Raw genomic sequence first — 17,178 nt, forward strand, 5'->3', positions numbered from 1 at the left:
AGAAGAGGAAGAGGAAGTAGAGGAGAAAGAAAATGGCGCTTCTTGATTTTTATTTTTTTTATTTTCTCTCTTGGACTGCCTTCTGCAGTAGGCAAGATTGCCTACATATTGTTTACACATGCAGTTCTACAAAAATATTGCGCAATTCTCTAGATACTTTTGTAACATTTAAAAAACAAACTTCGAGTTCGAGGGTGTCCTTCAAGTGTTCAAGTGCAGAGCATTATGCTAACCCGGAATTTAGTAACAGGAAGGTATTAGAAATATAGCAATTAAAAAAAACAACAAAATATTGCAAAAACCTGTAGTTAAAAATTATTAGTAGGTGGATTTTTGTTTCATCGGAGGCAACGGCAAACAGTAGAATGTGAAATGGGAACGCATGAAATTTACGCCATTGCCCTACTCTTGAAATTATGTTATGACTATAGGCATATATGTATATATGTATATATGTATATATGTATATTAGTGTGTGTGTGTATTTATGCCCAAAAGAAAGGGGAAAAAAAAAGTCTATGTTTCCGAATCTTTTAAGCTACCATAGGCGTTACGAAGCACAGACAGAAGTCCAGCCTTTTCTTCTATACATGACGATGCGCAATTTAAAGACGGATTAGAACGGATATAAATCCGGATGTGGAGTAAAAAATTTTACCATGGCATTATCATCAACAGCCCTACAAAAGGAAACAAAGCTAACAGTACTTTTGTCAAGTTTCGCTGTAAAATTTATTTATTTGTTTATTATTGAATTTTTTTTTTTTATAAAGAAAAAAATGATTCGTTACTCAATTAATGTATATAAAACTGTAACACGGTAGAATTAAAAATAGAGAAGAAAAAAATAATAAATCTCACCGACGATATCTAGTATAGCATCCTCAACAAAATCTCTTCAAGCCTTCAATTTTGTTCTTTACTTTGTTTCTTCTTCTCCTTCTTCCTCCTCTGTTCCATCATAGATCTCATGGATCGTTCTTTTTTTACTCGAGGGGCGTGGATTCGCATATCCATTTAGCAATTGGGCCAGCTCCGGTTGCGGAGAAGAAAATCCATTAACGGCACTAGTGTTTAGAAAACCTGGCGCAGGTGCGGGACTTCCATTCTGAATGTAATCATCAATATTGAAATGGTCCAACGTTGGGTCGTGAGCTAATATATCATTGTGATCACTATTAGCGGGGTTTGCACCAGAAGCAAAATCAGCACCTGTACTAGCACCTGTACTAGCACCCGCACTAACACTAGGATCAACCCCATTATTTGAACCATTCGATTTTGCATCAAGATGTAAGCCATCTTTTTGAGCTAATTCTTGTTGCTGACTCAATTTCTCTATCCAATCCTGCACTTGCTCAATAGACTGTCCAGAATTCTTCAATTGTGTCTCCATACTATCATACGCTGGATTGGTTGGTATAGTTAAATCCGTGTACAATGGATGTGGCGATGTCGCGGGATCCTGATTTACCAAATGCTGATACATATTCTTCAAGTTGGATTCATTTGATCTGGCCTTATTGTGCGACCTGAAAATTTCTTCAATCGAGGCTGGAGAGGATTGCGTTCTGCTAACAGAAGGCCTGCGTGCATGTGCTTGGTCTGTGAGAAGTAATCTAGGCTTGTATTGCATTTGTTGATACAGCGCTTCTGACGACGAGGGAGATTGATAGACCGGTGAATTGTGATCTTCTGTATGGGTTTGCTGTTGGTGGCTGCTTTTGTTATTGATGTTGTTGTGATTGTTATTGTTGTTACTGCTATTATTATTAATAATATTAGAATCGAGTGAAGCATTTAAGTCAGTAGGTTGTTGCGGACCTTGTGATTGAGTATGTGTTTGTGCTCTACGAAGCATAGGTGAGTTCCTTACTGATTGTGGGAAATGCGCCAACGGGTGATTTTGAGTATCCAAAAGCTTGTTGCCATTGCCGTAAGCAGCTGCCAAAAATTTGAGCACCTTGTCCATCGTCCTAGCTTGCATTTGAGCCCTCTCCCTATTGAGATAATTCTCCTGCCACAACACCTTGTTATCATGTCTAACCCGTCTCAAATCTTCCGTAATAGCATACTGATTCATCTTGATGGTTTCCAACTCAGAGAGGATCAACGAGAGACTAGCATTTGTAACTGGGGCGTCCTGCGCGTCGTCCTGTCCTGGTGTGCTCTTGTTTCTTATAATTTTGTCTAACAAATCTTCGCGGCCCCTAATGAAGTTCGGATTCTCAAATTGCCAAATCTCATCTTGACCACCGTTGCCATGCCTATCACAGTTTTGGTTCATGGTCCCATTATTAATATCTTGAACTTTGTGCCACCCATACATGTTCAACTGTCTAACAAAACTTGCAAAATTGTTGTGTTTGAAATAGTTGGGCAAGATGAGTTTCATGAAATCCTCACGGTGAAAAACCTGGAAAGTTTTACCATCATCATTCCATCTAATGTATTCCTTATTGGCTTCGTCATTGACCATGGACCAAATCTTCATCACAAATGCTGGCCTAGTTTTTGGCCCCGCCTCTTGTTTCCTGCGTTTATTGTGATTGTTACTTGCATGTGCCTGTATTTGAGGCTGTTGTGGTTTGGAAAGTTCTTGGTGTACTTGGGCGATATCCAATGGTTTGTAGTTGCGAGGCAACACAGATTCAGATAGTGGTGGTAAAGGTGGAAGCGACATTTCCTTGTAAAACAGTGATGGGTTTGTTTTGTTGAATACTTGTAAATCAAAGTCTTGGTCTGCTGATAATGAGCCATCAGTAGATGAAGGAACATGCACACTTGGTTTCTTAACTTGTTGAGGTGGAGATTGTTCCAATTCCTGGATTTTCTCAAAGTTGCTGATGTGGTTTGGGGAGCCAAAGTCAAAGTTGGTACTATAGTATTGTTGATGATTCAACACAGGTGTTTGTGGTGCATTGGCGCCATTTTGACCGCGACCATTCCCTTGTCCTTGCGCTTTAGCTTGTCCATACCCTTGTCCCTGGGTTTCGTTATAGTTTTGACTTTGATTCAAGTCGATACCAAAACTTCCTGGTGACATGTGAGGGAAATGTTGTTGAAATAATTGGTGATTTGAACCAAACCCGTGGTTATTATTGTTGGTGCTGTTGTTGATGTTATTGTTGTTGATGTTTCCGTTCCGATTTATCATTTGTATATCATCGACTGAAGCGTGCAGGTTGTCCATGGAGGGTCCAAGCAAGTCTAGTAATGGGTCTCTATAGTCTGTTGCCATATTCATGATCTTCGAGGTTGATAGTGTTGGCGATAGCGATATCAGTGATTGCGGTAGTAGTTCCTGTATTTTCGGCGACGATTGTGGTGGTTGTTTATAAGATTGATTAGAGATCTGGTTGGGGATATCTGAAGATGGTGATTTTGATGATGTGACGGAAGCATCCTCCAGATTATCCCCCTTTTCGGAGGTGATCAGCCTCCCTTTATATACACTTTTCTGATCTATTTTGGCTTTCTTTATTTTTCTTATTTCTTTTTTTTTGTTTTTAATTCCCCCAATTAGCTGTTAAACAGTAGTATTGTTTAAAAGCAAGAGAATGATAAATGATAATAACAGCTACTTCTATATGCTCTAGATGTTAAATTTCTGGGAGCATACAATCTGGGTTTACCCTATTGTTAATTTTTCAAACTGGGGAAGTAAATAGGGAGGGGGGGGTGAAAAGTTAACTTGGTTGAAGGAGGGGTTATAGTGGTAAATGTGGTGCTATTGAAGTAGTATGTACTATTATCCTCTTCACCCTTTTTTCTTTTCAAACAAAAAAAAGAAAAAGAAAATGGAGAAGAAATAAAGTTGCTCAATACGATGTTAATGAGATGTTGTTGGTTAATAGTAAATGTAGTGGTGGTTCTTTGCTTTTGCTTCTTACTTCTTTAGTTTTTTTTTTTGCTTCCTTCTACATAAAATAATAAAAGGAACAGAAGAGCATTTGCGACCTCTGCGTTTCATTTCTTTTTTTTTCATTTTGAGTTTGATGAAGGATTGTCGTTTCTGTGTCGTGTCGCACATCCCCGGAAATGGAAATTTGCGTGAAATACTTTTGCGACATTTTGAGCGGATACAATATGGTGTGCACTTATTGAGACCTTCTTCTAAGAGTTATGCACCATGCACTCACATTAGACTATTGTAGTTCCGTTCTAGACCTCTAATCGACCATCCTTATCCCTCACTCAATATCTAATGAACTGCTTTGGAATATTGAAACACTTTTGGGTAAAACTCTAAACATTGTTTCCATTTCCAAATAAAAAAATTAAAAATAGGAGAAAAATGAAGGAAGAAGCAAAATAACGCAAGAAGAGATATCCGGAAACGGCGGGACCATTCCATATAACGAGGCACAGCAAGGGAGTTTTTTTTTTCTTCTTTATGTACTTTAGAACATCCAAATTTGGAGAGGAAAAGATAATAAAGATGTGGAAAATGAGTTAAGACAACTCGTAATTAAAAAAAAAAGGTGCCGTTTAACAAAGAAAGAGATAAAAATACCGAGCAGACAGGGAAGAAACTAGGGGAATGAAAGTAGAGTGAGTTCTAGAACCTTCTACTACATACGAGAGGAAACACAGGCCAGAGGAAAGAGAAAACGTGCCACATCGAGATCTTATTTTAGATGGCTTTCTTTTTCCATGGGAGTAAATAAATCCCCTCGGAAGCTGCAAATTGAATAACTTATTAATAATGATCAAAAAAAATTCAAGGGCCATATAATGAAACAACTTCCGCGCTAAAAAAAAAAACAACTTACAAATAGTTCTTGCAAGAGAGATAGAGAGAAAGCGCAAACAAAAGAGGAGAGAGAACATAAATTGTTTAGTGCTAACAATACTTGTCTTTAACCTTTGTTTGTTACCACTTTGAGCAATTGTGGGAGATTAGATTATCAATCGACCTAAAGCAAACAACACAAACTCTACACAATTCTCTTTTTCTACCCTTCCTTCCTTTCTCGATCTCCCCCCCCCCCCCCACTCAAGCAAGCAACCGACCGTGTGCACCCCCTTACCTGTTGTTTTGAAAAAAAAAACCCAAAATACATTTGTGTTGAGAATAAAGTAATAGACCCTTATATGCATTTCCAGAGTCGAATGTTGTTTGACAAAATAACATGAATAATGACAATAATAAGAATAGATGTATGTTTTAAAGGTAGTGGTGCACATGTTTTGGTATCGATACCTTTAAATCTTGAATGCTCAGTTAGTTAGATGATATACGGAATGGTTTCTACTGATTTTAAAGCAGAAAAAAAAACAAAGAAACAGATGGTCTCAAGGGAAAAGTACTTTATGATAGCTAGATATCTGAAAGCTAATCAAACCTAACCATTGATAAGATTTTGTTGCTACTTGCCACCACTCCCACTTTAGTTCTAAGCATCATTATAGAAGACAATCATTTTTCTTGCCACTTTTATCATTCTTGTACAGTTTCCTCTTCTTTTTTCTTTTTTTATGTTTAATTTTTTATTGTTCTATTTTCACCACCAACTCCTACACTCACTCATTAATTTTCTTTGGCTCAAAACCACAGCAACCAAAAACAATCAATACTAGTCAATGTAATTTCCTTCTTTTTCTTTTTCCTTTTCCTTTTTCCTTTTTCTTTTTCCTTTTTCTTTTCCTAGTTTTTTTTTTTACTTCTACTTATTCAATTGCTAGCCTTCTTTTCCGGCATTGAACATCGATTACAATAGAAAGTGGTGTGGTGTAGATGCAACGTATTCTATTCATTTTTTTTTTATTTTTGAGGTTTGGGGGCTCGGGCGCAAGATACAATGCAAGAGTGGAGAATGTTAAAATCTTAACCTTATTTTTCTTTCCCTATAGTTTGTGCTTGTGTTTGTGTTTGTATATAGAGATATGCACGAGAAGCAAACTTCATGCAACCGACGCATGCAAGTAATTAATGCAAAAACTTAGCTTTTCCTATACGCGCGTGTAACAGATTATCAACTAAATAAATATTTAGTTTACTTGAAGACAAATACAAATAAGACAGCCCAAAGAAGAAGAGGAAAGACTAGTTTCCCTCCATCAACAATCACTATCTTGTCAAATCAACATTCTACATTTGACCTTAGATTCTGTCCTCTTTGGAAAAGAGGGTTAGCATGGAACAATTTAGCACTCTTGCTTTATAAAGGAGTTTAATCAACAAAGACGTATATGGTCAATTACTTCATTTCATGACTATTCAGGATAGAGTTTGCAAAGGGTTAATACTCGAACAATAGACTCCCCTCCCCAAGATTAGTACTGTTCTTTTCCCCTTCTTTTTCTTCTTCTTTTCTTTGCGTTTTCACCCATCCACATCCTGTTCTAAGACTACACTTCTTGCTAATGACTTTAGTTCCTAGTCACGCCACGTATTATCTGTATTATATGCTCAATTCAAATCATTGCTACGCACGTTTGTAGTTGTAAATATAGATGTAGTGCTTAACTGATACAAAGTCAAAAACTTGCAATCAATTAACAAACAAGTGTATAGAAGATCACGAACCAAAAGATAATTCTGATCTGTTATGGACTTGTGCCGAGGTGGACGAGGGTGATGAAAGTGTGAACCATTTATTAGTCTTGTCTCTTATGTTTATTTCTGTTCTTTGTTTGTTTTTATCATTCTCTTTTGGTTATTACAATTTAAAGTGACCAAAGCAAATAAAAGATTAGTAGGTCAAGGCTTAAACCATCCGTCTCTACCATTCCTTTTTGACTTGCAATGTGTAATCAAAGCAACTTTAAATTTTGAGCTAGCCACAACCTCACGATAAAAAAACTCATTGTTATACCCCTCTAAATTAAGCTTTAGGGAAATAAATGCTCATTACCAGCCACACCATAAGCTTTTTAATAAATTGAACAAACAAACTAAAACGATATATCTATACCTGATAAGCTTAGTAAACAAAACACGCGGCTAAGTCGGTCCACAAAGTTCAACATCACGACATCCGCTAAACCGGTTTTGGCCCCAAAAACTTTGTTTTTGTAAAAAAAAAAGAACAGAACAAAAGAAAACATAACATAATTTAAAAAAGAAGGGAGAGGGATGAATATACCTGGTATATACAACACCAAGACGGAATTAAGTAGGGCCAAATGGATGCATATTTCCGTCCACAACAATTTAAGTAGAATAAACATTTGTATATCATTTTTTCACACACACACATGTACACATGTACACATCTACACATATGTACATGTACACAAGTACACCAAAGATGTGCCTTTTCTTCTTCTATTTTTTTATTCTTTCTTTGTCTTTGTTGTTTCACCTTTTTGTTTATCTTCGTTCTGCATTCAAGACATAACCGCGCCATTAGAAATGTAACGTCTTTATACAGGTATGTTGAAAAGTATCATCATATTGTTTTTTTCAGCAGTGAAATACTTTAATGCATCTCACACATATTTTCTGAATCCAGTATTCCGTCGGATATTATAAAACCTCAAATTAACGTATAATTAGAGACAAAGGGGGGGGGGGGGAAGAGAGAGAGAGAGAGAGAGAGTAAAAGCAAAAGAGTGCGAGAGGAGTGGATTGCGGGAGACTAATTAAGTGTATATGTATACATATTTTGTATGTGTGGATACTTGTTCAACACATGGCATAGCCATGACTATTTCTCAAATTACAAGCTCAATACAAAGAGTTTGTTTGACAATTCCTGTTCACTGCTTTAGTAGTTTAACGGTTCATGCTTTGACCAGTCGTATACAGCATGCAATATTTTTCTTCCTCTGCCTTTCTCACTCGCGGAAAGAGTCAGAATCAACCAAAGCGAATAACAAATGGATCCAAAAAAATTATGCTATACTTGATCATCCCTTTGCCATCTATCGCCTGTTTCTTAATTAACTATAGCTCATCAGTCACATTTCATAACTCATAATTCATTCAAGGTCTATTTACAGATATTTAAAAATTAAAAAAAGGACAACAACAACAGCAACAACAACAGCAACAACAACAGCCAAATTTAGCATATTTTTTTTTTTGCAAAAAAAAAAATATGCTAGCACAATAAATAACATCACCATCAATAGTCTTTTACAAGATCAAATCTTTCCTTTCCCAGCCTGTTGGCTTGGACACTTTCAATCCCATATTTGGTTGTGGTTGATCCACATCATTGATCTTTAAAGCAAATGGGTTTCTGTCACGCTGCAAATCTAAGTTGGCGAAAGTATGGTTCACTTCACGGTGCTTGGCTTCGTCGGCTCTGATTTGCAAGATCAAGTCTTTGAAAGTAGACTGGTGGTTCAATCCAGGCCAGTATTCTACTGCTATTTTTGGAATGGTCATATTTTCGAATATTGGGAACTTTCCCTTGTTGTCCAAGTCTTTTAATAGCTCAGTATATGTGTGGCAAGCTTCCTCTTCAATGTATCCTACAATACTTGCTGCGGCATTGGGATTAGCCATATATGTGAGGAAGAATGCATTGGCAAATACTCCTTGGCCCACGTACATTATTGCTCTTGTAAATAGAGAAGGCTTGCCAATTTTCAAAGCAACTAGCAAGTGCATTCTTTCTTGTTCAGCCTCTTCAAGGTAGGTTTGAATAAAACCGCGGTCACGCTTTAATAATCTTAAAGATTGCAATTGTCTCAAAAAAGCAGCAACTGATCCTGGAACACCAGCAATACTCTCCAAGAAAATGATTCTGGTCATCCATTTACTTTCTGTCATTTCCCATCTTGTACCCTTGTATTCATTTGGGTCACCTGTCTTGGGTTCAGCATAGCCAGTAACCAAGTCGAACCAGAAACGACATGTCTTGATAAGGCCGTAGCAAAACTTTTCTCTAAAGTTTGCTGGTGTTTTGTGTGTTACTTCAACGCCGTAGAGTTCAGCAGGTGAGTACCCAACGTGCTTGTAGGCATGCGGTGTAAGAAATTTTGGATCGTCGTTATGTGTGATACCATCATTCGTGTAAATTTTCGTTCCCCAATTGAACCATTTCTTTTTCTTTCCATTTTCCTCGGGTTGATGAATTTCTGCATCATGTGAGATAAATGAGATTTGTTGTGGTGGTTGCAATTGGCTTTTGGTGGTGACTTGTTGTGCATGTTTAATCGTGTGTGGGTTTGGGTCAGTAGTAGTAGTAGTCGTAGTATTAGTAGTAGCAGATGTAGCTGTTGCGCTGGTTGCAAATCTAATTGCCGAAAGCGTCGAGGAAGCAACCATCAATGGGGTTCTGTGAGTAATAGTTGTTGACAACATTTTTTATTTCTTTTCTTTTTTTTGTTTTTCCGTAATTGTATTGTTGATATGTGGTAATGAAAAGTATATGGTGTTGTTGATTTCTATGATGGAAGACTCTTGACTTGAATTGAGACAAGCAATGGAAGCCATTCGACACCTATTTATATCATAAAGGGTTACGCCATAAGTCGGGTTCTTTTTTTTTTTTAGTAATGTATGTTTCTTTTGCAATCCACAAATTTCTTTTTCTATCCTGTTCTTTCTTTTTTTGTTTCCCTTTAGTTTTGATTTCCTTTTTTTTTTAAGTCAGGCTTTTGCAACGTAGAAGAACGGCACGAGGGTCATCATCATCATCATCATCTTGTTTTGTAGTTTACATCACAAAACATAATATAGAATAGGTGCTTAGTATCAGATATTGCCCTTTCAGTATTAGCATACTGAACCATCTCCGTCTTGTCCATTTCTCTTTTTGGGTGTATTGAAATTTGCTCAAAACATGTAGGCCATGGGGTCATGCCTTAGTGTCCCTTGACTATACATAAAGCCTAATATGGTTTTCTAAGCAAGTATCGTACATAACGTTATAGCGAAACAAAATGAGCAAAAGTAGTAAAGTATACACTAAAAATCCGTAGATCTGTGCTACCCTGAATTGTCCGTATACTGCTAAAGACTCACCCTTTTACTTGTATCTCTCTGGAGTAAGCAAGATATAGATTGTAGAGTAGATGTAGAAAAGTGTAAAAGATGACTAGAAGCCGTTTATGCATGTCAAACGGAGTTTTACGAATACTCTTTTTTTTTTTAATCCTTTTGAACACACACACACACACTTTACTTTCTACATATAAAAATATAAATTTATATATTTTTATGTGTATGAATGTATGGATATACATGTGCGTGTGTCTGTGTATATGTGTGGCTTTAGTTCATCGGAAAAAACCGTCTGCGAGTTTCTTTAATTCGTGACCTTTGAAAAATTAAAAATTTTAAGAAAAAAGAATCAAATTGGGCAAAAAGAAGGGGGGAAATACACTTCCGAATATAAATCCACTACTGCTTTGGTTGGTGTCAACACATAGACACATGTTGGTGAATGATGCTACTTGCTGTCAAAAACACACATAGACCAAGTTGCTCATTTTCTGTTTGTTAGCGGTTAAAAACGGTTCGAATCAAGCTGGGAGTTTATTGTATGGTAGCCATGAGTTATGCGGGAATCCTTACTAACATTAAAAAAGTGCGGCCGAACTCAGTCCAAACCCTAAAAACAAGAAAGCATTCTCCGTACATCCATAAGTTTCTTTTTTTATCTTCCACTTTTTCTTTGAAAGAAAAAAAAAATATCATGAATCAAACATTTTGTTTTCATTCTGCTATTGGTCATCATTTACATTTAATTGAATAGCACGTTTTCTTTTATTCGTTGAGAAATAAAAACACAACAATTGTTTATTCAACATCTTTGCTAGTTCATTTGGTAAATGTGTGATGAATGTTTGGAGAACGAAGAAGAAATATACAGAGCTATACAAGTAAAATGTTAAGACAGAGAAGAGAAGAAATAAATGAATAAACAAATAAATATACCACATTAGTGAGATACACCTAGAGCACGTGACTTGTTTGGAAAGGGTGGTTCTAGATTTTTTCCATACTTTACTGATTTTTCAATCCTTCTTATATTTTTATTTTTTTTATTTTTTTTATTTTTTTTATTTTTTTTATTTCATCTGTTCTTCTGCTTAGTGTACGTAAAGGCTGAAAAGAAAAATGTACAATCTGTTTCATATTGAATATTTTATCTTCTATAGAGGATATTACAATGTGGCAATAGAGCCACTACTGGTTACAGTTTCACAAATGACAATAATCAATGCCAACAACGAAAAAAAAGAAAAAAAAAAAAAAGAAGAAAGAGCGAAAAATAAATCCAGTTTTCATCAAAATCACCAAATCTGTGTTTCCTTGTGAGCCAAAGCTTTGATTGACTGATTGATTGCAGATGCCTGTTCTTTTTTTTATATTTTAATTTTGATTATAGGGCGAGGCGTGGGGATGGGTTGAAAGTTACCTTACCCTTTTTTCTTTGGGTTCCTTAAACAAGGACCAAAATAAATTACAACCATTGACTAAATGCGTCTCATAAGAGAATGTCTGTACTAAATAGAATTGTTCTTCTTGTAGGTCTTTGTACTCACCTTTTCCTCCTCCCCCACCACCACCACCAAAAAAAGAAAAAAAAAAGAAAACAATTTCGTGGATCACACAAAATCATAAAATTATTATTGGGCAAGATACACTACCTTGATTTTTATGTGTTCCTCTCTATTTAATTATTATTTTATTTTATTTTTTATTTTTATTTTTATTTTATTTTTTTCTAATTTCTTTACACGATCACAACATCATAGCCTTTTTTTTCCTTCCTCCCTTCCAATCATCACCAAGACCGTATTTCCCAATTACAGCCAATACTACCAACACTATACACCCCATACAAGTCAGTACAACCAGTCTACTTGAGAGCATCACAGGCATTCATCAAGTGAGACTTTGTCTATTCCTACAATCTTCTTAAATCCCCCCCCCCACTATTACTGCTCGCTACCCGTGACGTCTTTTATCATTTCCCCACTTCTTCATTTCCACTAGTCAATTTTTTTTATACCCTAAGCAACACTTTAGGTCCTTGTTTTTGCTGTTGTTGTTCTTGTTGTTGCTGCTACTACTGCTAGTCTTTCTTTTCGTTTTACCTTTCATTACTCGATTTTGAACCACTTCCCATTCACCATTTGGTCTTTTTTGTTTTCTCAATTTTAACATTTCAGTTTTACAATTCCATTCAAGATACTAAAATAAGTAAGAAAAAAAAAATAACATGGGTTTTAAGATTAGAAATTTCACAGGCGACCCTTTTGCTATAGCCACTGTCTCCTTTGGTCTTATAGCATGGATAGTTGCATTAGCCGGTGCAGCTGCATCGTCTCAAGGCTCATTCCCACATTTCACGTGGTGGGGTATTGCTTATCAAATAGTTATAATATTGGTGATCACCGTGCTATACTTGAACAACAACATCGAATTGTACAAATTCACATTGGTTGGTTTGGTCAGTATCGGGTTTATTTACACTACAAACTCAACAAACAACTTGGTGTACAACTCTTCCTCATCAGGCAACTTGTGTTGTGCAGCCGGCTGTATCTTGTTGAGCATTTTGAATCTTATATGGATCTTGTATTTTGGTGGTCACCCAGAATCACCAACAAACCAGTTTATCGACTCCTTCAGTTCAAACAAGTATGCTAATGAATATATTGGCAGATCATCAGTGCTGAAAACAGAGCCGTTTGATGACCAGCAAGGTTTCAACTCTGCTGCAAGCAAGAGATTCACATCAACGGGAATAAGCTTACCCCAAGAAAATGTGAGCCAAATGTCACAAACCAACACTCACTCACAACAACAACAACAACAACAACACTCTACAAATGCAGCAAATGCATCAAACGCAACAAGTTACTTCCCACTGACACAATTGCACGGCTTGGAAAATTCGTCACAGGACATGATGGGCTCAGCACCGCGTGACTTGACCCAAAATACAAACACAAACAGTAGTGGAACAAAGAGAAATACTTTATATACAGACTCCGAAGGTGGCACTGGAATTACATTTAGATACAAAGCCAAGGCCCTCTATAGTTATGATGCTAATCCCGATGATATTAACGAAATTTCATTTATTAAAGACGAGATTTTAGATGTTGACGATGTTGATGGAAAATGGTGGCAGGCCAGAAGAGCCAACGGACAAGTGGGTATTTGCCCTTCGAATTATGTTAAATTGATCGATACATAGTGGACTATTCTTTATTTTTTTGTTTTTTCTATTTACTTGTTTTATTCCCAAAAATAAAAAAAAAAATGATAATAATCGAATGAATTTGAAATGTTTTGCTCTTTTTTTTCTTTGTTTTTGTTCTTTTTTTCTAAAACCAAGTTTGTATCTTAGGTGTCTCAATTATAGTTGTCGGCACTATATTAAAGTGTCCTTAGACTCCTATGATATCTTTATCTTTATTTTTATTTTTATTTTGTCTTATTATCAAAAGTATATTGCAAACGATTCAACCAGTTGATACAACTAATTAATTACCACTATTACTACTAGTACTACTACTACTACTACTACTACTACTACGGATACTGACAACGTTAAAAATATAAACTCTATTAAAAAAACAAAATTAATTAGGTCAATACCGCATACATACACAAATATATGGAGAATTAAAAAAAAAAATAATAAAAACAACAAAAAATGGTTCAAAATAAATAATCTCTCGGCTTCTCTTCTACATCCCCTACTTTCCTCTTCTTCTAATATAATCATTCCAGACACCTTTGATTATCTTTGCACTCGAGTGTCTTCCACTATACAATGGACCAAACCCAATCACCAACATGGTCACGTACAACCAAATTAAGCCCATCGTAGCATACCCTTTGTAATATGCACGGGAGAAAATCCAATCACGATACAATGGTAATGGCCAAAGAACCCACATTATCAATAATATGAAAACCGATGCACCAGTAGACACCTTGATCCAAAAATCAAGTTGTTTTGGGGTCAACTGTTGACTCTTATCAAATACCTCATTTTGGGCTTCCAATTCAGCATGCTTTTCTGATTCTCTCGAATCATTAGACTCTGAATTGACATCGAGAACTTCTTGCTTACCGTCATCTTCTTGTTTCTCTTGTGATGCCAAGGCAATTGATTCATCAGAACTTTCTGAAGAGTCTGTCTTTTCCTTCACCAAGAGATGTGCTGTTTGCAACACACTCCAGTCGAACTCCGAAGGAATGGCCAAAGACAAGATCAAACTCGAAATACCGGGAAGAAACAATGCAGTTAATGCACCATATAATGCAGGTAATTGCCCACCCAAAGTAGTGATGTTAACTTCACCAGAAAGTTTGTATGCTGTAGTGGTCCATACAGTGAAACCAAAAACAATACCCAATATTGGCGAGATAAAAGCCGCATACACATTCTGTCTGCTCCATGTGATGGATAAAATTAATGGAATAACACCGGGACAAATGATTAATGGGTAGAAATAGCCAAACCAAGTCATGTTAACGCCCACATAGTGCAACATGATGGTAAAACCGGCAGCACCCAAGGTGAAAATGACACAACCAATGTGGGATACTGCAATCATCGATTTGTTTCCTGCCGTGGGATTGATATATTTTTTATAGATATCAAATGACAAGATTGACGAGACAGAAATCATTTGAGCACTCACTGTAGAGGTTACTGCAAGGTAAACAATCAACAACAATGCGCCAACTGCACCTTTACCCAAAGTAGCCATTAATGCGTATGGCAAAACAAACCCAGAATCAACTTCAAACTGAGTCATTTTTCGTGGATAAGTAGGGAAACTGGGTGAGTTTTCCAACACAATGGCTGCACCGCCAATAATCGCACCCAAAGGCCAAACATTTGAACTGATCAAAAAAGCGGCAGTAAGGTAGGCTGGCACCGTTGCTCTGGGAGAAGCACTAAAAGTTTTTTGCCAAAATGAACTATCCATAACCGATAATCCAAAATTACCAGCAGTCAAGATCAATCCAAACAATATTGATCCTTTGGATTTACCGGTTATAACACTATTGTTGTAGTTTCCAGGAATCTCTCTAACACCTGACTCGTCAAATGCAACAAGTGCATCGTATAATGCATCTAAACCACCAACATTGGATAATACAGCGGTGTTTAAATAGCACAAAATGATGAGCAAAATCATCGTGTGTACAAAATCGGTCAAGAATGTAGCTTTCAAACCACCATAAACTGAATAACACAAGACGCTAAAAACCGTCAAGATAGTAGCAGCCACAATGTGCAAATTTCCTGCAATTATGGAAATGGCTCCCGAAGCACCAAGAATCATACTTGAACATGAGAGCAAGTTGTTTGTCAATGCAAGAAACAAGTACAAAATGTGCACAACCTTACCATATCGTAATTCGATAAGCTCTAAACTCGTATGTGCTTGTGGAATCTTCTTTTTAGCATGAATTCCAACCATTGACATCACTGCAATTTGCACGGCAAGACCAGACATGTAATAGTATGAACTTTGAATACCATAATTGTAAACCATTGTAGTACACCATAATAATTCTGTTGCCCAACTCTATAAAAGAAAATAAATAAAAACTGTTAGTAAAACTTGGTCTCGAAATCATAGTATATTTTTTTCCTCCTTTTGCCCCATTTTTCGTTTTCTTGTTGTTGCTTCATTTTTGATTTTTGGAAAAGAAGGAAAGGAAAGATTACAGTAATCTTTCATTTTCGGTAAACACTCATTTAGTATCAAAAACATACCCAACTAGAGTAGACGGCGGAAGCACTCAATAAAGTGCCGACTGATCGATTGGCAACGGCAAACGTTTCTGTGCTTTGGTTGTCTTCACGTAAATATTTTCTCAACAAAATCGTCACTATAACCATACCTATGGCAAAACCTCCACCTACACCGACAAGGACACCATATCCGGAAGCCTGATTAAGAAGATGGACTGTTGATTCTGACATAGTTTACAATTATTAATCAAGTTTTTGATGTGATGATGTGATGTTGTAATGATGTGATAATGAAAAAAGAAAAAAGCAAGTTGAAGATATTCAATTTATTATTCATGGTATTATTGATTGGCTGGACATGAGTGCTATATATATATTTCTATATATATCGGAGTCCCACTCATATGTATCCTTCATTTCGTGTGGCTGCTGGATTGCGAATTATGGCACTTGTGGTGAGTTGATGCATTCCCGCATTGATAAGATTATCTTTCATATACTGCAGCAAAAACAAAAAGTAAAACAAAAAGACATTACTGCCACTATCGTCGTCATCATCACTACCATCAACCCCCCCCCCTTCACTCGTGATGTTTCACAATACTTTTTTAAAAAAACTATTATGATAATATGTTATTGTGTATTATTCCATTACCCGTTATTGTATTAATGAGATCTATTTCGGTTCGGCATAAAACTGTACATTGTGGAGAACAATAAGCTATCTGCTTCGGGTGTGGAAAAGTGATTGTGAAATACACACTTGCTCATAAACTTGTACAGGGATATGTTTATTTTCGTTTGAGTTTCTTTATTTGTTGTTGCAAAAGAAGAAAAAAAAAATTAAAAAACCAAATCCGGACGAGAATATTATTTGGAAAACAGAAAAAAGTGTGGCTGCAAATATAAGCACATTGCGTGCACCGCTTTACAAAATGGTAATTACATGTGCTATCCAGTGACCACCATAGGTTCAAGAAGTTATAAGCCATTTGGTTTGGTAACCTTCTTTTATAACAAAATTATTACAAAGTTATTACCAATAGGATACTCAATGCCAAGTATTTGTACCAAACTTCAGCTCTTGTCTCCCATTCTATACCAACCAGCTCACAAATATTAGTTGCGTAATTGGTTTATTTTAAGAATATTCTGTGGATTACGAAACGAGATAAGAATATAATTTGAGTTAGGGAGTTAAGAGGAGGAGAAGGAAGGAGACTTCAACAAACCCTATGAAACTAAGGAATTTTGAGTTGTCTTGATGCTAGAACTGTATATGTTTCCTGGAGTTGATGAAGTTGAATGACAAGATAATGCTCGCAAGAAGCAATTGATATACCATAAAAAACAATACACAAGTGTATCAATACTCTTGCTTAGAATTAATCAAAGACAGTACAAGTATTGAAAAACATCTCCGTTTTATCGTTTTTACAGGTCGATATAAATTATCCCCTTACATTTACATTGCATCACATAGCATTCCATCTCTATTACTCTCGCATATTTCTTACAACTCACTTTATTTGTGTTT

The 17,178-nt window shown here is 36.2% G+C and overlaps 4 protein-coding genes across 4 annotated transcripts; 1 reads left to right on the forward strand and 3 right to left on the reverse strand. All coding sequences in view use genetic code 12, as the record gives it.

Moving 5' to 3' along the window:
• Nucleotides 1-919: 919 nt before the first annotated feature.
• Nucleotides 920-4,256, reverse strand: CTA8 (Heat shock transcription factor; the record flags this gene model as incomplete). Its single annotated transcript, XM_001525615.2, has 2 exons — nucleotides 920-3,478; nucleotides 4,248-4,256. 2 exons carry the CDS (start codon nucleotides 4,254-4,256, stop codon nucleotides 920-922), a joined length of 2,568 nt encoding a protein of 855 aa, XP_001525665.2.
• A 3,830-nt stretch (nucleotides 4,257-8,086) lies between these two features.
• AOX1 (Alternative oxidase, mitochondrial precursor) lies at nucleotides 8,087-9,262 on the reverse strand (the record flags this gene model as incomplete). The annotated part of the gene is made up of 2 exons (XM_061119430.1): nucleotides 8,087-9,236; nucleotides 9,258-9,262. 2 exons carry the CDS (start codon nucleotides 9,260-9,262, stop codon nucleotides 8,087-8,089), a joined length of 1,155 nt encoding a protein of 384 aa, XP_060975413.1.
• Nucleotides 9,263-12,131: 2,869 nt separating this feature from the next.
• On the forward strand, nucleotides 12,132-13,115 carry SHO1 (Transmembrane osmosensor; the record flags this gene model as incomplete). The annotated part of the gene is made up of 1 exon (XM_001525617.2): nucleotides 12,132-13,115. One exon carries the CDS (start codon nucleotides 12,132-12,134, stop codon nucleotides 13,113-13,115), a length of 984 nt encoding a protein of 327 aa, XP_001525667.2.
• Nucleotides 13,116-13,620: 505 nt separating this feature from the next.
• On the reverse strand, nucleotides 13,621-15,872 carry PVL30_003082 (uncharacterized protein; the record flags this gene model as incomplete). Its single annotated transcript, XM_001525618.2, has 2 exons — nucleotides 13,621-15,471; nucleotides 15,663-15,872. 2 exons carry the CDS (start codon nucleotides 15,870-15,872, stop codon nucleotides 13,621-13,623), a joined length of 2,061 nt encoding a protein of 686 aa, XP_001525668.2.
• Between the last annotated feature and the right edge of the window lie 1,306 nt (nucleotides 15,873-17,178).

This window comes from Lodderomyces elongisporus, chromosome 3 (assembly GCF_030384665.1).
Source record: "Lodderomyces elongisporus chromosome 3, complete sequence".
NCBI lineage: Eukaryota > Fungi > Ascomycota > Pichiomycetes > Serinales > Debaryomycetaceae > Lodderomyces > Lodderomyces elongisporus.